The following is a 19,363-nucleotide window of genomic DNA, read 5'->3' as shown; positions in this document are numbered from 1 at the left end:
CGTACATACCTTCAATTGACATTTTGCCACTGTATGGTGCCAGTACTCCTGTGAATGAGACAGCCCCAATGGAGAAAGCTGTTTCATGAGAAAGGAAAACAAAGCTTGATATCGTGAAGCAATGCAATTTGCCACGGCAGCTCGAGTCGTCGCCGTTGTTATCCGAAGGCTTCAACAACATGCTACTATTTCTTCAGGAGTCTGGAGAATGACCAATCGACCAGCGGAGAGGTCACGTTTAATTGCGCGATGGATGACTTTGGCAGTAAAGTTCGGCACCGCTTCGTGTGGAAGGCTCTGGAGGGCATTGGTATGCCGCAGTGGAGATTCATGACGAACAGCCTCTCTTCTGAAGCCCCTTAGTGACGGGCTGGTCTAAGCAATAATTAATTGCAGTCCCGCCGAGCGAGGTCCTGACCAGAAGTATCAGGGCTATATACCGACATATATGAGACCTGACCTTCAATAAGCTAAAGTTATTCTGAGAACGCGATTATTCCAGCTAATATGGACACTCACCACCATAGTATATCCGCTACGTTCATGCCATCATGTATTGAGAGGAAGAAGCAAACTCCTCATCCGATGAACAGCAGCGAAAATGAGCACCAGCAAAAAGAGCTCGCCTTTCACTACCTGGCTTGAAGCTTGAAAGCTTGAAGTGTCACCAATCAGTCACAATGTTTAGTAATAGTGAGCGGGAACATGGTAGTCGTTCAACGCTGGCACTGGCTACTGAACGCAAATCGCAACGCACGATGCTTCTCGCTTCCGTAGGATCTACTATCTTATCACATTCTTCTCTGGTTATCAGCACAGTGAACAGCATACAAAGATGACCGTACTAGGTATATGCACCTCTACTAGCGGAGAGGAAGCTTCGCGGTCCAAGTCGCAACTACAGTGTCCATGTACGTTCGCGATCACAACTTGAAACATGACAAATGACAGAACGGAGTGTGCAACGTAAGTGTCCATATGGTGTCCAATCAAGAATGGGATTCCACGGACCGGATGCACAATACAGGAAGTACACGGAGGCATCGCACATGTCCGAATGTTCAGAGGTTGCATGATGTGTTGTGACTCTGACGCAATGAGAAGAGCCGAAGACTGTCTGAAATAGCTAGCAGAGCATTCTTCGGACCCACAGCTTGAATCGGATCCACCAGCTGCCCTCCCACCCACTAGAACGAGGCCTCGACCCGACCCAGATTGCACCTGTCCCAAACCTTATGCGCTTGAGCTCATCTTGCATCTCCTGGCCCTCCTCAAGGTCAGGCATTCGCTGCAAGCTTTCCGATACAGGGAACCGAGGCAATGTGTTACGAGTAATGAATGTCGGGAACGCCGAGAGCAACTCAAGGTACTCATGGTTGGACAGGTCGGGAGCTATCCATGTCCTCATTGATTCCTCGGTGTCAGGCGACTCCATAACACTAAATGTCGACGCTGACAAATCCACACCGTCTAGAGGCAGCATTGTGGGCGTCACCGGCTCATCTCCCAGCGTCGAGCCCGACGTCGAGGGATGCGCCATCGTGTTTGCAGAGGAATATGACGTTGATAATGAGGGGGTATCCAAGAAGGGATCACTGGGAGCTCGTGGTCTTTTCGTTTGAGTGGTTGATGTAATTGGCGGAACCTTCCGAGAACGCGCCGAGTCGGAGATAGCAGAAGGAAGAGGTTGCGACTGCGACCGAGAGTGAATTGGAGACAGTGAGGAAACGGCCGAGTAAGGAACGGAACCTGTCAGCGAGGAGGATCTCTTGCTCGACAGTATTCCTTCGAAAGCGAGAACCTAGCGAGGCCGATATCAGGAAATCGTCGGCGACCGACAAAACAGAACCTAGAGACTCACTCCTTTGAGAACATCAATGGCCTCAAGCATAAATTCTTTGCCGCTGCATTACGGAAATAGCCGACATGAGCTTTAGGTATGGATGGAGGACGAACGCACACATCACAGAACTCACGCAGCTTCCTTAAAGACCGCATCATCGATTTCCCATTCGATTCTAAATCCTCCAGCTCCTCCAAGGTGTTCTGGAACCACCTGCAGTCGCATGACGGCCCAAAGGCCTTGAAAGAAGGGCTCTGTGCCAGGCATGCCCATCGTGCACCATGATCTGACGAATCGTTCCAACCTCTCGTAACGTTCCTTCTTCGCCAAAGGTCCACCAGGATCGGCCCGAGAATGTGGCATCAACGACGCTCCGAGCTGCGTAGCGCTAAGATGGGCCTTGAATTCCGCATTCCGGCGCGCATTGACACTCGCATGATATGTAGATCTTATCGACGCCTGCAGCCGAGCAAATGGCGCACGTTGTGAAGGGGGAAGAGTGGTTAGGGTATGTGTCATGACACGTCCGGCATCGTCGTTCTGCTCGAAGTACCTGCCATCTTTGTCAACCTTCTGAATCCGCTTCCCATACTGAAACCCTTACCAAGCTCTACAATGCTCAGCAAACTCTTCCAAGTCGCCTTGAACGGGTTGTGAAGGAGTGACTGAGCGATTGTGTATTGAAGGCGGAGGAGTCAATCCTCTCGCTCCGGCCCTCAAGCGAGGACTCTGGGGAGGTGACCGTGGGACCCTGTTCTGTAATCTGGAGGCTGTGCGTGTGGATGGTGTGTGTATCCTTGGAGACAGCGACTCAATTTGTGAAGGGAACGCGTCGTTGATGCCCGATAGTGAGGGTGATTTGAGGCCTTGTGTTCGGATAGGTAGAGGAGGTGGACGAGGACTAGGGATATCCAATCGGTACGATGCGACAGACATAGTATGCTGGAAAAAAAGAACGCGGAGGAATATGCAATCTGGAGCGTAGACAATTCACAAGCAAGGCGGGCTTCGCACAAACGGGAAAGTTTGACAAAGTTCCTCCCTCTAGTGCCAGCGTAATCTTCGCGTATGATGGTCGGCGGGTGGTCTGCAGAGTTGAGGAGATAGAGGTCGCTACTGCGCAAGCCCGATGCAGGGCCATTTGCCTCTAAGTGTAAGCCAAAGGTCAGGCGTTGAAGCCGGTCGGCGTCACGTGCTGCACGGGCGTCGAAACTCCGAGTGGCTACGCTCGAGCCTTTATTGCCGCAGCAACCGTCATGTAATGATGCGCGACATCGTGAGCTTGTTAAAGTCGCACGAACACATATTTCTGACCAGATGCCGGGCTCTGGGAGGTTGGTTCCTACTCAAGCAGTAGGGATCGAGCGAATACTCCAGATCTACACGAGTTGAGCCCGTGAGCCAACGTATTGATCCTCACTTTGGACAAAATTGTGCGCGTTCGCCCGCTCGTCACGATACTTGCTGACTGTTGGTGCCACTTCTTACTCCATTTCAGATATGTGCACAACATCACATCAACCGTAAGCCTGGGTCTGTGTTACGGTAGGGAATCCGCAACTTGTACGACTCCATCGAAGGCGGCGGTATTCTTCTTTTCTCGCCTTTTCAAATTCTGCCGAGATTGCCTGCGAAGTTTCGGCAATCTGCGAAGGTAAGATTTCTATCCGCAATCCAGGGGATTGCGATATCCTCGCGAGCACCATGCTCTTTGAATTGAATAAGGAACCACGGATCGACGGAATGCACGCTACTGGGGTGAGTAACCAAATCCTGAGAAATCACCGAGCAACACCGCAGCTGAGCTTCGTCGCGGTGAAATTCGACGTTAGGCCAGCACCTATGACCATCGTAAGACCTCAAAACTCCAACCGTTTGCCTTGACGTGCCGAGTTTCATCCGCATGAGAGAGCAACCGCAACCCCGCATCTCTTTTTGGATCGCACTACAGATTGTTCTCGATGACACTCGAACATGCAGTCCATCTTGCGGGAGACTGCAAGGGCCACACTTACCAAACTATCTGCGCCTTGCTTCTAGTGTCGGCATTCGCCTGACCGACTTTTATCCGATCTTACTACCGTTAAGTGCGCATCGTCGGCCTTCAATTGAGCACTCGTGGACTCCCCGTGCCAGTTCCTGTTCCGCCTGCCAAGAGAAGTTCCGCCGAGGCGGCAAGTTTGGTACAGTACCTAACCCGCAGTTGTAGCAGCTATGGTCGAACGAAACGCAATTTCGAACCTCTCCTGCTGTCAGGATCGCATGACTTCAGCGATGGTCGTATTTTTACACTTGATAGGCGTCTTTAGTTCAGACGTTATCCAAATTCATCGACTACACACGCTTCTTTTGAGTATATCGCTCGCAAGAGCAAATTGACCCGCAAAGATGGTACTGAAGGCTTGAGAACGAGCAGGTGCAGAAACTGCCTTTCAATGCCACCGGAGTCTGGCCGTCCCAGTCTAACCTCAATGCCCTCACGTAGCGTGGCCACGACCGCTTGAAAACTTTCAGCAGCTCGCTCCGCCAGTGGATGAACACGGTCTCTGTGCCATCGTGAGGTCTAGAGCGACCGGTCGGAGGTCGCTCCATACTTCGATAATCTCAGGTGATGCTCCTCGAAGTATGCCTCAGCGCAGCAAACCATCTCACATCTCCGCCGTGATGCTGGCGTCTACGTTGTCCATGATGATTTCTCTTCCGCCAGTGTCTTATGAGACACGGAGACTTCTTTGGAATCGATGTTGTAGGACATGAAGAAAACCTTGAAGTATGTTGCGGACATACGGTAACCTTCAAGCTCCCCGGATTATCGCAGCGGAGCGAAGACGAGCTTCACTATCACTATAGGGATCGAAGTAAGGTCACATTAGGTGTTTCATCGGTGCGCACTTTGGCTTCGATTTATCCCCTGTTGTTCTCGGCTTCAAGGCCTCATCCTTCAGCCGTGCCGCAGGAGCTCGTGACTGCTGGTCGGTCAGCGTGCAATGTTCCAGTTGACAGATGCTTTGACATTCTCACTTAAATGAAACCCGCGCCTTGTGGTTTCTTTCCCTGCGGGTGCGACAATTTGTCCATGTAGAATTGTAAGAGTGCTTCGAGATTATATCCCAGCGGCGAGGTACTGCCTTGTCGCGTGTCACGCTGCGCGAAGAGTAGTTAGCGACGCATCGATAATCAAAGGTTGTATTTGTATTCTAGGTGTGTTCCGGTCGGTTGGCTCCGGCCTTCGCGAGCATGTATTCCCAAGTCTCTTAGTTTGGCCTGCTACCTTCAAGGAAGACTCGCCTTGCGACTGTTCAGGCTGTGCACAGGGAATTGTGTCCACAAGGGTCAAAGCGACCTGCAGGGACTAGAATGCACCGCCCGGTGTCCTTGCTTAGTCCGCACGATGATACCGCGCTAAGGCTTTAACGACGTTAATAAGCCCACATGATGAAGACTGTTCGGATGGTGCTCGGTCGCTCTGCCCATGTACGTTGGGCTCATCAGGAAAACTCAAATTGACTTGCCAGACGAAGAACCTCCTTTTGCAGTTATGTCCGCTGGTACAAGCCCATTCAACCGGGAAAGCGATAGAAAAGAGGCTGTAAAGTCAGACAAAAATGCCAAACAAGGAGGTTCTGAGACTTATCTCCTTGTATAACCCCAACAAGCGGAAGCAGGCCAAACACAAGTAGATTTGAGTGCTGCGTGCGAGTAACCTGATGTCTGAGGTTAGAATTATCTCTTATGTTCTTTCAATGCTTCATGTTCTGCTCGGAGTCCTAGTACTTTCGTCCGACTATCGGAATTTTGTCTTCGGCGAAAATCACATGAAGGTACTACCGTACTAGACCGTACTACTAGACAAGGAGTCCGTGCTCGATGAGATGCACCACTCCTCCCCCTCCTTCCGACAACCAAGCGCAGCGGCCTGAGCATAAGGTACCTCAGGCGATGCAAGAAACAGCCGACGCTCATCCTCAGGGGTGCGCGGATGTTGATCCGCTTACAGCCCTCCAAATAGGGAATATTTGACAAAAGCTCGCACGCCATCCGCCAAAGATTCGCGGAAGCAGATCGCATGCACATTACAAACTGCCTGACGTGTTCCGCTTGACTGCTGGCCATGAAAAGGCAAGGTGAGATAAATTTGTCCTTGAAGGCGACGGAAGAAATGTGCATATCAACTATATTCCATTAAGGCACCAATCTTCTCATAGAAATTGTTTGACAGTCTTCTGGGAACGTAACTGATGCAGGTGAGGAGCGTCGTGAGATTCTACAATTGCCAACCTAGGTCCAGACGATTGATCGACACCGAAACCTCGTTTATCGCAACCGCTGCATATGGTCTAGCCTGATCACCGACGAGGCCGGTGGAGAGCTGACCACGCCACATTACACGAGATAGAGACGGGATCTGCTGCCCTGACGAAATCACCTTCGCTTCCATGGACATTATCGAATGAGAGAAGACGTATATGGTGCGAGCTGTATCGGAAAGCGTTCACCGGGATAACGATAGCACATGGTTACTCTCGAAAACGATGCACGGTGTGCGAAGGTTCGGAGAGGCCAATCGCAGCCGACACGAGACCGAATGCGCATTTCTCATTGGCAAGATACCAATATGCACACCCTCAACACCATGTGCACGGTGCCGTCGCTCCAATGATATCCCTGGGGCTCGTGTCCGACGCCGCTCTGCATTGTATCGGATGCTATCCGCTAGATGCTGCCGTGAATCCTGCCCGGGCACATGCCTCGGACACCTTCCCCAGGCACCGGAAAAGTGGATCGTGGCGCGCCGATACTACTACTAGCACTCGCGGCCCGCGGGATGTATCTCCTTGAGCACGACTCCGACTGGACAGCGGATAGCCTTAGATCCTGGGCACTGGTCTGAGCCCCAGTCTACGGGAATACCTCGAGGACAGATTGAATGTCGAAGACGCAAATCCGTGTGTCCTGAATTGCCTGTCTGGATCGCGCGCGGGGTTGAAAAGAGAATATCCGACATAGAGTTCACGTAAATCAAGGAGAAGCCGTCCTTCATATACGGCTCCTGGGAAACCCCAAATTCGCGAATGCATATGCGACGATGCCAAAGCGTTGCGATAATTTGACGAGATGAGTCATCTAGATTCTACGCACTACGCAGGGTAGCGTTGGAAGCACCACCGCAACATTTCCGGGCTGACCGAAGGACATGCGTGCCATATGGGCGACAGATCCCGATGCCGTATAGGTTCTCGGCGGACTGCCGGACCGTTATGGGTTGCCCCTTACGAGGGTCGGGAGCTTCTACGAGGGAACATCAGGGGAGGTTTCATTCTGCAGCTTCGAGAAGACGTGTCTTGTCTCGTAGGCTTCCTGGACACCAATCCTTGGAATCTTGGTTGATTAGGGCCCATGTGACGACAGGGAGCGATGGTTCCTCAGCATTCCATCCGTATGAATTAAATCAATGGGCGAGAATATGTGTCGATCAGGAAGATGGATCAAAGTATTTGTGACAGGCTGTCCAAGCCGCTGCGTGAGAACGTATGAAGCGGGCATGCTGGACGTTGGCACCAACTATGCGCAGTTGGTGCTTGCACCCGTTCTGCGCCTCAAACACGATCAATAGCGGATTCATTGCTACAAGCTTGCCGGCTGATGCGAACCAGCGCCCGTCACTACGCAATGCGGTTGCCATCTTCGTTTGTCACTCTCTGTCAATAAGACGACGTGCCGTAAATGTGCTACAGCAGAAGGCTGTAATCAATAGAATTGTAATGCTGTACATTGGATATTCGGACGCGGAGCGTCCCATATGTAGAGTAAGTGAGAAGGCATGGCCAACTCGCCACTCAGATAACGCCAATTGTTGGATTTTACACCATAGGATCAGCGACGAGCGACCAATCGGGGAAAGCGGCGGAAAGCTCGGAACGGGGGCAGTCAAGCAGCCAAGACAACAGAGGCATGCGTGGTCACTGGCGGCGGGAGGGGCGGATTCGTTCGGAGAGATATTGGGCGAATCTGTCATGGGGGCCGTGAGTAGGTAGGACCGGTGATTGAGCTGCTGATGGAAAGGCGCTGAGATTGCGTGGATGGGATCGTGTGCGCGGGACAACGGTGCTGATTGATACGTCTATCCACACTTCCGGGAACCACGGCTTCGAAACAGGAAAGGCGACGACAGACGCAGTCACGGCGTGTGTCTGTGCGATTGAGATCTTGACGAGCGACCGTGCACAATATAAAAAGGCAAGGGGGCGACGAGGGATAGACAACACTCGTCGGGCTCACTCCGAGGCTTTGTCATACGACTGCCAGACATATTGGAATTGAGCTCCTGCCGAGACCGACTTTGACCCTGTGGTCGACGTGACAAGAATCCCCGAGCAAAAGGTATGTGAGCCCCGGAGATGTCGCTATTGGGGACTGACTTCAGCGACGAGCAGGATGGCGTCTGCGGGCTGGCTTGCGGTACATTCGGCATCTCCCGACCGCCGATCAGAATTCGGTATGTCTTGCATAAATATCCCTACGAATTGTGATCGCGTTCCACAACGCGCCCCAGCGTCTGCCATTCGCGACGCCTCTCCCTCCTCCCCTCCTCCCCGACATCAGTGCTCACCACCGTTCCCTCAGACCTCCTCAAGACCTCCGGCGCCCACCATTACCCCCGCGACCGCAAGATGTCCATCGACTTTACGCCCTCCGGCACCCCACAGGCCCTCTACGGCCAACCTGATCTCGACCATCCCTTCAGCTCCCTCCACACACCCTCCGACATCTCATCAACATCCCAGTCCAATTCACACCCTCCGGAGCACATGCAAATGCACCAGCACTCACTCGATCGCGTCGATGCGCTCGCCGTAGGCGATCAAGCAAGTTACGACATATTTAGCGCGTCGTCGTCCAACTCAATGTCGGGTCAGCGGTTCCGTTCAGCTGCACCGCCATCGTCAATGGGCCCAGGATATGGCATGGCGACCGACGCAATGTTCCCACAGAACAGCTTCCCAGAGACCATGTCCTCTTTCCAGAACAGTGGCTCGCCGTCATACGACATGATCAACGGCATGTCCTCGTCATACAGCAGTGGTAAGCCGTCGCCTCTAACTCCGAGCGACGGTATAGGCAACTTCCATCACTCACCCGGATTTCCATTCTCAAACGGGCAATCCAAGGACTTCCACTCTCACAATGGCTTCTCGGACGTGGTCGATCGCCGTCCTAGCTCAGGAAGCTATCCCTCTGATTTCAATGAGGACTATGGTGGCATGAACGTCAACTCGGCCATGGGTCTCGGCTTTTCCCCTTCTCAATTGCAGCAGTTCCAGGGCCGCATGCAGTCCGACTCGAGATACCCTTCTGTCGTGCCTCCTCTGACTGTTCCAACGCATATGCATCAAGGTGCCGATGCGATGAGGGGAGTCAACCCTCACGCAACACATGGCTTCAGGTCTGACGGTGGAGTGCCGTCATATGATGACATGCCACAATATCTCGCGCCGAACCCTTCAATCGACTTCCCTCTCCGAATCCCCAGCGTTGACCTGTCGCGCATGCGGCTACAGCAGTCGCCCACGAGTGGCGCGTCTGATCTCCAATCCTTCATACGGTATGTGACGGCGTCTTCCTATCTATCTCCATTGACACGGGCTCGGGTACCGCTAGCCCGTATCTCGATCAATACGTGCGCTCCCCCAACCGCCTAGCTTTCGGCGAACGCACGGTCATTGTTATGTCTAGTAAGGTCGCCCAGAAGTCTTACGGCACCGAGAAGCGGTAGGTTCATCATGTCGCGATGTGGATATATCATACCTGAACTTCATTTTGAGATTCCTCTGTCCTCCGCCTACCGCCATCATGATAGGCAATTCGTGGTGGTCGGATGTCATGCGCCGCGGAGAGGAACCAAAGTTGTGTCCTCCTCGGGTGGTAGTCTCCATCTCCGGAGAGCCTGCACCGCAAGAGAGCACGATCGAGTGGACGGGCGCGACGGGCAAGACATTCGACGTCTCGGATCCTCCTTCTGGAACAACATATCTTGGCCGCTGCGTCGGCAAACAGTTGTACATTTCCGATGTGGATGAGAAGAAGAAGAAGGTGGAAGCCCTCGTCAAGATTATGGCACCGTCCGCCGAGGATGAGCCCGAGCGCGTGATCGGAACGTTCCCCAGTCGCCCCATCAAGGTCATTAGCAAGCCGAGCAAAAAGCGGCAGAGCGCTAAAAACCTCGAGCGTGAGTGGGCGGTCCGCGATGCGTTCGGGATTGTGTAATCGCTAACACTTCCCCTGCTGCGCTCGCTGTCGTTAGTGTGCATCAATCACGGGTCCACCATCTCTCTGTTCCACCGCCTCCGGTCTCAGACGGTTTCGACGAAGTATCTTTGTGTTTCTGGATCAGGGTCGTCATTCAAAGGATCCGATGGTGCTCCGCTCATGGGTCTGGATCAGCGTGTCCGCACACAGACACCGTCCTTTATCGCGAGGACGGCCAGCTGGGGTGCGTATAATCCCTTTTTCCTGCTTCTATGATGTCTGATTTTTTGCCGTCCAGACCCATTTATTATGTACATCGTGGATGTCAACAAACCCGCTGGTGGCGTTGATTCTCCGCCTCCCCCGCCATTGCAGCCGGAGTACCCCTCTCCTCCACCTAACGCCATTCCCTTTACCAACAATGGGTCGCAGATCCCTGTTTATTATAACCAAACTGTCGTTCTCCAATGCTTGACTTCTGGCGTGGTCAGCCCAGTGTTGATCATCAGGAAGGTCGACCATCAGACGATTGTTGTTGGTGGCGGCCTTCAGGAGGGCGCGAAGGGCATCGCTGACCATTATTGTGCTCCAGGGGAGGTGTGCGGCGATCCTGTCTCTCAATTACACAAAATCGCATTCGAGGTGTACGACCCGAGTCGCGGACCGCCGGAAGCGGGTACTCCAGGCCAAAGTGGCGCTTTCCTGTCCTGCATGGGCGAGAAGGTTAATACGTATCGTCCAGTCGACGGACGCATTTGGAATGCTGCGCCTGGGGGGATGTCGCGCGAGACTGGCTCGCCCCTTGCGACGCCTGGCTCTCCTGACGGCAGCACGCCGACATCCACCCCGGGCTCCACGGACTACTTTGGCTCGGGAAGCTTAAGCAGTACGCCGACGTCTCCTGACCCCACTGATTTCCCGTCGAATGATGGGGGACGTGTCAAGAAGGGCAAGCGCGGGTCATCTAGCACAGGTGGCATCACGAAGCCGAGCTCGCAGAAAGGTCGACGGAGACCTACTTCGGCAGGCTCGGCAGGCTCCAGTCGTCGCCCGTCCCATGCCGAGTCGTCTGCGTCGTCGGGTGCTCTGTGGCAGGTGGACATTGGCGAGACCAGCGTATGGACCATCGTCGGGACCGGTAAGCGTCGTTCTTGCGCTTCTCGTGCTTCCATGCCAGTTAGAAGGTGTGCGCTAATCATGTCATGTAGACCAAATCAGATACAACTTCTATGTCCCACCAGTGCTGTACGACAACCAAAACGCGCCGCAAACCGGGTCATTCCCTGTCCCGTCGAAGCCCGTCACTCCCTTCCCGGGAGTAGTGAAGTACTTGCCCCCCGATCGGGCAGCGGAGGCACCCAAAAATCACGCTTCGGCTCGGGCAGCGCTCACGAAGCCCAATCCGCACACGGCGAAGATGCTAACGCTGTATGGGGAGAACTTCTCCAAGACGGACCCTGTCACCGTCTTTTATGGTTCCGATCCTTCGCCGTACGTGGAAGTTCGCTGTGCGGAAGTGGTCGGGTCCCTCCCGCCGGACTCGCAGAGCACGAAGCGCAGGCCAATCATCCTCGTGCGGTACGATGGCGTCGTTTTCCCGTCGAACGTGTACTATCCTTGATGCAGTCTATTCATGTCCCTCCGCTTAGTATGTCGCTTCGTACATTGCTATTCTACCTCGCTACTGTTTGGTTTGTTCGCATCTTTCGTCGCATCTCGCTGTCCACTATCTAGTCCCATTTTGTTTGCAGTAGAGCGGATTTGTTATGCACGTGTCTAGTAGGATATCGAGCCGAGGCCCGGCCTGTACTTGTATCATAGATTCGGTGTCCAATGTAACGCGGATTCATCGCTACGCATGTCGACCACGACGATCTCGTCCATCCCATATAGGCGGCTCGACAATATGAAGGACCTACAGCCGTGCGCCTGTCTGCCACTGCATGTATCGATAAGTGGCGCCAGATCTGATTGGCCATCGTACCTTGCACTTAAACTCCAGTGCGACGCTGCCCCCATGCGACGATGTTGAACGTACTCTTCGTTCCTTCCTACCTCTGGAGTCTGTATGTCACACATCTCTGGAACTACGAGCCCGGATCGTGGGTGGATGACACCGCGTCTACCTTTCGGCTGCTTGCATTCGTGGTGATAGCACCATTCGTCCTGCTCACACTGTTGGTATGCATTCTATGCACTCCTCAAGTCCCTCGGTGCACTGTCTATGCATGTTGTGCTAACGTAGAGACTAGGACGTTACATCATACGTGATAGCCCGCACGCTCGGTGTCATTGATGACACCAAGGCATCCACGAGCGAAAGCGGGACCAGCGCCAGTTCGGAGGCGAGCACGCCGGCAATTGTCATACAAGACGACACTACACCCAGTGCCCCATCGACAGCCATCACCACCCCGCCGGCCGCGTACTTCCGAGATCCAATGGAGGAGGAGGGCAATCTCCAACTGGCCGGGGTGGACATGTTCTCCCCGGCCCCGTCTCAGCCCCCGTCTCCAATTCTATCGCGACGCGAGCTCGCTTTGCACATGCACAATCTTCAGGAAGAAAGTCAAGAGCAGCCTACTGCTCGCGATCCATCATGGGACTCCAGTAGCGGGGAATCGTCCTTCACGATACTGGATCGGGAGTCGGGTGCTGAGGATGCACAGGTGACCTTGCGCCGAAGGGCGAGAGCGGAAGCTGGGATGTGAAGAGAGTCCAATTCTTAGCCTGCTTGAGCCTAGAGGTGCCGTAATATGCGATGGTGATGGAGGGCGACAGCGGCTGTCATCAGCCGCATTACGCATATGTATTTTTACTGCATTGATACTACATTGAGAGGATACCTCGCACAGACCACGATAAAATTATTACATCGCTCTACCATCCAAATCTGAGCTGATCTCTGGTGAACACCGGTGGTTTCCAGGCGAGACATTCTGGGTGAATTCGCCGTCGGCGCTTCTCCATCTTCTTCCTGTGACGTTCCTGAAGAGCTTCTGGGATGCAGATGACGTGTTGTCCCTTATAATGCTTGAACAATTGGAGCGTAGTGCATCTGCGGAGATAGAGCGGCCGTAAGGGGAATCAATAAGTTTCTGAGCCTCCCGCGTAGCACAGCCAAAAAAAGCCGCTCACGTATTCATCACATCCGCGTGTGTGATTGATGTCTTCTGCGCGATGTCATCAATGCTGATATCATCGGTTGTGTTTAGGAGCAGCTCGATAACCGTATCTTCCCAGTACGCGCGGTAACCCAGCAGGCCTAGATCACTCAGCGGCTTCTCAGGGCTACCCAGCTTGCCCTCCTTCTTACTGAGCTCGTACGAGAATTCAATCAGGAGCTTGCCGTAGCCGAACCGCTGGTGTTGTGGGAGCGTAAGGATACATGCGACATTGTAGTTGTCCGCCGACTCTTTCTCTTTGGAGAAATAGCCTATGATATGACAGCCGGTGGAATCTCGGTGACACTATTGCGCAAAGCAATGAGTATATGAATGAGCTGTTACAACGACGGACTTACCATAACGTAGTACATGAATGGTGTTACATCATAATACAGGGTTTTACTGGCAGGCGGTCAGTTAATGCACGGCTTCAAAAAAGGATGGGACTCACTGATCAAGAAAGCATTTTGAAAGCAAGCTCAGGTTACGACACCACGTCAACTGGCGCTTTCCATCCAGCTCGAAGAAAGATATATCCTCGTGTCGATAGATCTCGTTTCCAGGAGGGTGAAGGAGGTTGCACCTCTGCCGATGTCGCCGAAGCATAAATTCAGAGCCAAAGTAACAGAGACAGAATTCGCAGATGTACAGCACCGGAAGGTGCGCGCACTCCTTTGGATACGGGCTGAAGTACCATGCATCAACTTCATGACGACCAATTTGCAGTCGATTCAGGTTCTTCACACGTGCTATCTCAGAGATGGACTGTGTCATGGACCCGGACGTCCGCAACTTCTCGATTTCCTGCTCCTTGCTGAAAGCAGAGACGGAAGGAGGTGGAGGCGGTGTGCCTGTCGTGTCGAGGTCGAGCGCTTCTCCCTCCCCCTCTGTATCCACGTCCATCTCGCCGTCTGCGTCAGCATCAAGGTCTTCCTCCTCCTCCTCTTCCTCATCATGCGGGTGCTTCCGTTTGAGTGACGCAGGAGACGGACTGGGAGCACCTGAAGGAGTAGGGGTGGCAGGAGCTGGAGTCCCAAACTCGGACTTTACCTCCAGCTTCACCGAAGCATCGACAGCAAGGGCATGGGATGTGGCCTTCTTCAACAATGACTGCGATCGACCACCCTTTGACGGCGCTTTCTTGCCAGTCACCTTCTTGGAGGTCGCAGTGGTCTTGGGACGAGGCCATTGGAGGTCCTTACTCAAGATGAGTCGCGAACCAGGGACCCATTCATCGAGCCGCTTGTTGAACTGATCCCAATGGACAAAGAACTCGAGCCTATCTGCAGGGTTCTGCGACTCCTCTTGCTTTACACCGTTCTGCCGCGTACCATATGCACTGGTGGGTTTGTCGCGTATCGAGAGAATCTCTGCAAGCCGCTCTTCGGTCTCACCATCGGGATTCTGACGACGGATGTAGAGTTTGCACCCAACGGAGACCGTCTATTAGACGCGTAAGCAAAAGTGGCGTTGGGAATGGCGAGATGCCACGTCGAACGTGGCCAAAAACACTCGCCTGGATGCTGTATGTCCCACCGGGCGTGATTAAGGGAGGCTCCTGCGAGCCCTCGTCTTTAGGAGTCATATGCGGTGCCATGAACGAGAATGAGCGGGAAAGGAGGAGAAAACGGTCAAAAATTCCATATTTGTCACAGATCCATGACATATGACTAAGCAATCTCCACGAATTGGCCACAAAAGTAAATCGCGTTAGGTAGGTGAGTAGGTACTGCATATATTTGACAATGTCATGTCCGAGAGGTTTGAACAAGCCTTTCCAATGCATATCCGTCTGCTATTTGGAATTCAGACACCCCAGAGCTGACCATCTTCCCGGCTTTCTTGGTCAATCGACCCTGAGCTCTCACTACCTTCTCCATCCGTTTCTCCGAATCAGCGATATCGAAGTCGTCGTCGGAATCTTGGCCTCTCTTCCGCCGCCTTGCAGTCTTGCCGGAAGCAATGTGCTGCGCAGCTGATTTCTTCTGTTTGAAATAGGGCTTCGCGCTGGCGCTAGTTACAGCAGTCGGAGCCTCCCGAAGGGCGAACGCCTTAGCCAAGTGGCCAAGATGCAGATGGCGGATGTGGAAGATGTGCTTCTCATCTGATGGGTGCGTCGCATATGCCCGCATATGTGATAGGTACGCCTTCCGGGCCATTTCAGCGTTCTAGAGAACGTAAGGGATCAGCTGCCCATGTCACAACGAGACAAATACGACAATCTCACATGTTTGCCCCGTAACACCCATCGCTCGAACGAGAGCTGCACTTCAGTTGCTCGCTCTTCGTACTCATCCCCTTCCCCGCCGAAGCCGCTCCTTAGCACACTTTCCATCGGAATGCCCTGCGGCCCGACGCTCTTTTTCTGATCCGCCTCCTCCCCGACAGGCTTCGTGTCTCCCTGCATCTTGGCGTCAACCCACTTCACCCACTCTATCTCGCTTGGCTCCACGAAGCTCCAGGCCTCACCACCCTTGCCTACACGCGCCGTGCGACCGACTCGGTGAACATATTCCGTCGCGCCGCCTTCTGTAGGGAGGTCATACTGAATCACGGCTCGCACTAGCGGGAGGTCAAGACCGCGAGAGGCGACTGATGTACAGAGAAGGATCGAGGAGGTGCTGCCCGAAGTCTTAGATGATGGCACAGAGGAGAAGCCACGCAGTGAAGCTTGTCGAGTCTGTAGAGGAAGTGACCCATGTAACCTGAACACTGAGGTATCCGGTAGCAACGCGCACTTGGCTTCCACTTTCCCTGCACCCGGTCGCCTCACTTTAGTAGTTCGCCGAGGCGCATTGGAATCCTCATCCTGTGTAGTCTCCGCTTCTGAATCGATATTGGAGGCTCCTTGCTCATCGTTCATGGAAGTGCCGCCAAGCAGGGTCCAGTGGAAATCTACTGAATCAGTGCAGCTGAGGAACACGATAATCTTCGTTCCCCTTCTGCCGCTGGCTTGCGCCAATAAAGATCGGAGCAATGCGACGAGAGTTACTAGGCGCAGCTTGAGGGGGACGATTACGTATCTCTGGGTCAATTGTGATGGAGGAGTGAATCTCTGACTGCTTGTCAGAGACGGCATGACAGCCTTGTCGGTTTCAGGATCATCGCTGACGGATGCTGGCAGGTCGCTCTCAGTAGCCTTGATTACGACAGGGTCTTTCAGTGTCGTTCCCGCCAGCTTCTGCACATCTTCCCTGATCGTAGCCGAGCATAGAATGGTCCTCCTCTGTTTCTGCCAGTCCCAACCACCTACTTCCATAGTTCTGCCTTCTTCGACAGCCTGCATTGCCAATTTTCGCCGTCCGTCCAACCCGCGCAATATACCTTGTATCGTCTCCTCAAAGCCGAGTTCCATCAGCCGATCAGCTTCATCAAGCACTAGCCATCGGCATTTGCTAACGTTGAATGATGCGGTATTTTGCAGATGATCAAGCAGGCGACCCGGCGTGGACACTAGAATCGGCACTCCCTTACGTAGACGTGCCTTTTCGTGAGTGCGCGTAGATCCGCCCGTCAGTAGTCCAGATACCAGCCATCGAGTGAGACGAGGTGCGGTGTCGGGACTTTCTGCAGAGTCATCTGGTGGACGCAGTCGTAGGTTTAGAAGCACGTCCAATACATCGGAAATTTGCTTTGCGAGTTCACGTGTAGGAGCAATGACGATGGCGAGCGTTCCGATGGAGCGGTCGATGTAAGAGAGGGAACTGAGCGGCAGTAGGTCCTGAATGATGGGCAGCAGGAATGAGAGCGTTTTGCCAGATCCCGTTTGCGATTGAATGAATATGTCCCTATCAGAGACGCTGTGAGGTCCGCTAGATAATAGGACTGGAAGAGCTGCCCGCTGAATGGACGTTGGCTTGGTGATATCCATTTTAGAAGAAAGATGTGCAACAATCAGAGGATCCAAACCCAGACCCGCAAACGTTGACGAATCCGCTAGGGGAGCATTACTCGGACGAAAGCATGCTTTCGGCAGAGAAGATTGCTTCGGCTGCTCTACCTTGGGATTGAAACTGAATAGGGAGGAGATGATCTGTGTTGGCGGTCTAGTAATCGCGGGGGTACGTTCCTCTACATGTTCCGTCCTGGAAGGCGTATATTCGTTACGTGCGCGTTTCGTTGGACGGGGTAGGGGAATGTCCGTGGGTTCTTGTGCCACTGTAGGCTCATCTGAGCGTGGTTTGCGTTGCGTGACCCGCTTTGCTTTCAGCCTACAGAAAGTCGTTCAAGCCACAGTTATGAGACCCGAACAAACGTGCCTACTCACCGGTCGGTCCACCTGCCCCCTTTCTTGGCCTGTCGACTTGGCTTGCGCACTGTAGACTGGTCGTCTTGCACGAGATTCAGCACAAGACCATCGTCCATTGCGTCGAGCACGAACCTGTGATGAAGAGAAATGTTTAGAAAAATGATCGCGGGGAGGATCTAAGACCCATCTTGTTGCTCGGCAAACGCCTTGGCTGTTGCCACGTCCTGTTCGGCGCTAAGTCGTGCTCTCACATAGCTACTTCATTCCTTGCTTGCCATGTTCAGTCGTCTGGCTCTCTCTGTGATCCTGGTGACAGTCGCTGCCTTCTTCTGCGCGCAGTCAGTAGAGGCCGCGAAGGGCCCGAAGATCACGAACAAAATCTACTTTGATATAAAGCATGGCGACAAGGACTTGGGACGAAGTACGTGGTCTCGCGACATTCCGTGTCTTGGCCGACACTGAAATTGCGTCTGCCACCTAGTTGTGCTAGGTCTATATGGTGGCGTATGTACTGTCGTGTTCGGGTCGATAAGACCTCTATTGACCGTCTTAGATCAGACTGTCCCCAAGACAGCGGAGAACTTCCGCGCCCTGGCTACTGGTGTTAAGAAGGACGGCACGGAGCTCGAACCTGGCTTTGGCTACAAGGGCTCAAAATTCCACCGCGTCATCAAGAACTTTATGATCCAGGGTGGTGACTTCAGTGCGTCTCTATTGTCGCCGTAATTAGGTATTAGGCGATTCGTATTGAGAAAATATTTGCGCGCAGCCAAGGGTGACGGCACCGGTGGCAAAGTACATATGTGTCTCTATATATTGCTCCTATCTGACTCAATTATATCCTAGTCTATCTACGGTGCCAAATTTGCCGACGAGAACTTGTGAGACGTTTGTCAACTTGCAGACATGACAAATTGTGTTGATGTCTCTTAGTAAACTTCGCCATACTCGCCCAGGTCTTCTGTCGATGGCGAATGCAGGGAAAGATACCAATGGTAGGTTCAATGTTTCTGCGCGAACCGCGAACCATTGTCTGATTGGTCCATCGGTGTCACAGGCTCGCAATTCGTGAGTTCCCGCAATTCAAATGCGAACTCGCTACTGTATTGTTCTAATCTTGTATGATCCGACAGTTCATCACCACGGTAGTTACGAGTTGGTTGGACGGCAAACATGTGCGCATGAACCACACATGGTAGAACTCTAACTCTACTGAGCAGCGGCCATTTTTAGGTGGTTTTCGGTGAGGTACTTGAGGGGATGGATATCGTGCATACGATCGGTGGGTTCAGCGTCTTGAGTGTCGATTGGACAGCTGACCGCTGTGTTCTTCAGAGGATATACCCAAAGGCAAGAACGACCGTCCTTTGGAAGATGTCGTAATTGTCGATTGTGGCGAGGTAATGCCGTCTCCGCTTCTATCTCCATGCAACTTCTGACGTTTCACGTCATATAACAGCTGCCGGTTGAACCCAAAGTAGAGTCCGAGGGCAACGAGGTGCCTCTTCGTGCTGAGCTCTGATGGCCAGCCTTTGTCTATGCACATGCGTGATATCAATCAATTGTATATGTTGCCAACAGGTTCTGGCCACCTCGGTCATCGCATCGGCTGGTGCATCGAGTACGCATTCAACTTCTGTGGACCTGTCAACCACAGGTCTCGGCGCAGGATCCGAGGAAACACAGAGCAAGGAGACTGCTGATAATGTCATCAAACCTATCGATGAAGTCGTCCAACCGACAAGTTCGTCTGAATCTATGAACACAGATGCTATCATCGAATCCGCAGACGGTATCGTTAAGCCGGCTTTCAGGCTTTATTATGGTCTTTTCTTGGCTGTGTTGGTTGTGGGCGCT

General features: G+C 53.1%; 6 protein-coding genes across 6 annotated transcripts; 3 read left to right on the top strand and 3 right to left on the bottom strand.

The window, feature by feature from the left end:
* Positions 1-766: 766 nt before the first annotated feature.
* On the bottom strand, positions 767-2,992 carry LAESUDRAFT_721371 (uncharacterized protein). Its single transcript, XM_040908003.1, has 4 exons — positions 2,448-2,992; positions 1,977-2,396; positions 1,862-1,904; positions 767-1,801 (listed from the first exon to the last, which is right to left on the bottom strand). Exons 1-4 carry the CDS (start codon positions 2,777-2,779, stop codon positions 1,127-1,129), a joined length of 1,470 nt encoding a protein of 489 aa, XP_040768694.1. The 5' UTR covers positions 2,780-2,992; the 3' UTR covers positions 767-1,126.
* A 5,666-nt stretch (positions 2,993-8,658) lies between these two features.
* LAESUDRAFT_644314 (LAG1-DNAbind-domain-containing protein) lies at positions 8,659-11,711 on the top strand (the record flags this gene model as incomplete). Its single annotated transcript, XM_040903848.1, has 6 exons — positions 8,659-9,446; positions 9,503-9,613; positions 9,667-10,070; positions 10,146-10,334; positions 10,389-11,228; positions 11,299-11,711. The coding sequence occupies 6 exons, from the start codon at positions 8,659-8,661 to the stop codon at positions 11,709-11,711; spliced, it is 2,745 nt and encodes a 914-aa protein (XP_040768693.1).
* Positions 11,712-12,115: 404 nt separating this feature from the next.
* On the top strand, positions 12,116-12,801 carry LAESUDRAFT_734664 (uncharacterized protein; the record flags this gene model as incomplete). Its single annotated transcript, XM_040910533.1, has 2 exons — positions 12,116-12,271; positions 12,343-12,801. 2 exons carry the CDS (start codon positions 12,116-12,118, stop codon positions 12,799-12,801), a joined length of 615 nt encoding a protein of 204 aa, XP_040768692.1.
* A 169-nt stretch (positions 12,802-12,970) lies between these two features.
* On the bottom strand, positions 12,971-14,854 carry LAESUDRAFT_734653 (histone acetyltransferase ESA1; the record flags this gene model as incomplete). Its single annotated transcript, XM_040910532.1, has 5 exons — positions 12,971-13,148; positions 13,229-13,560; positions 13,614-13,659; positions 13,709-14,700; positions 14,774-14,854. The coding sequence occupies 5 exons, from the start codon at positions 14,852-14,854 to the stop codon at positions 12,971-12,973; spliced, it is 1,629 nt and encodes a 542-aa protein (XP_040768691.1).
* A 151-nt stretch (positions 14,855-15,005) lies between these two features.
* Positions 15,006-17,622, bottom strand: LAESUDRAFT_734652 (DEAD-domain-containing protein; the record flags this gene model as incomplete). Its single annotated transcript, XM_040910531.1, has 3 exons — positions 15,006-15,425; positions 15,485-17,468; positions 17,525-17,622. The coding sequence occupies 3 exons, from the start codon at positions 17,620-17,622 to the stop codon at positions 15,006-15,008; spliced, it is 2,502 nt and encodes an 833-aa protein (XP_040768690.1).
* Positions 17,623-17,782: 160 nt separating this feature from the next.
* On the top strand, positions 17,783-19,028 carry LAESUDRAFT_643949 (uncharacterized protein; the record flags this gene model as incomplete). Its single annotated transcript, XM_040903815.1, has 10 exons — positions 17,783-17,927; positions 17,988-18,010; positions 18,065-18,209; positions 18,276-18,301; positions 18,353-18,387; positions 18,440-18,512; positions 18,640-18,681; positions 18,740-18,788; positions 18,842-18,906; positions 18,966-19,028. The coding sequence occupies 10 exons, from the start codon at positions 17,783-17,785 to the stop codon at positions 19,026-19,028; spliced, it is 666 nt and encodes a 221-aa protein (XP_040768689.1).
* Positions 19,029-19,363: the final 335 nt, after the last annotated feature.

This window comes from Laetiporus sulphureus (assembly GCF_001632365.1).
Source record: "Laetiporus sulphureus 93-53 unplaced genomic scaffold LAESUscaffold_4, whole genome shotgun sequence".
NCBI classification, from domain to species: domain Eukaryota; kingdom Fungi; phylum Basidiomycota; class Agaricomycetes; order Polyporales; family Laetiporaceae; genus Laetiporus; species Laetiporus sulphureus.
Note: the sequence above shows the minus strand (reverse complement) of the source record. Positions and strands in the feature narration are given on the sequence as shown.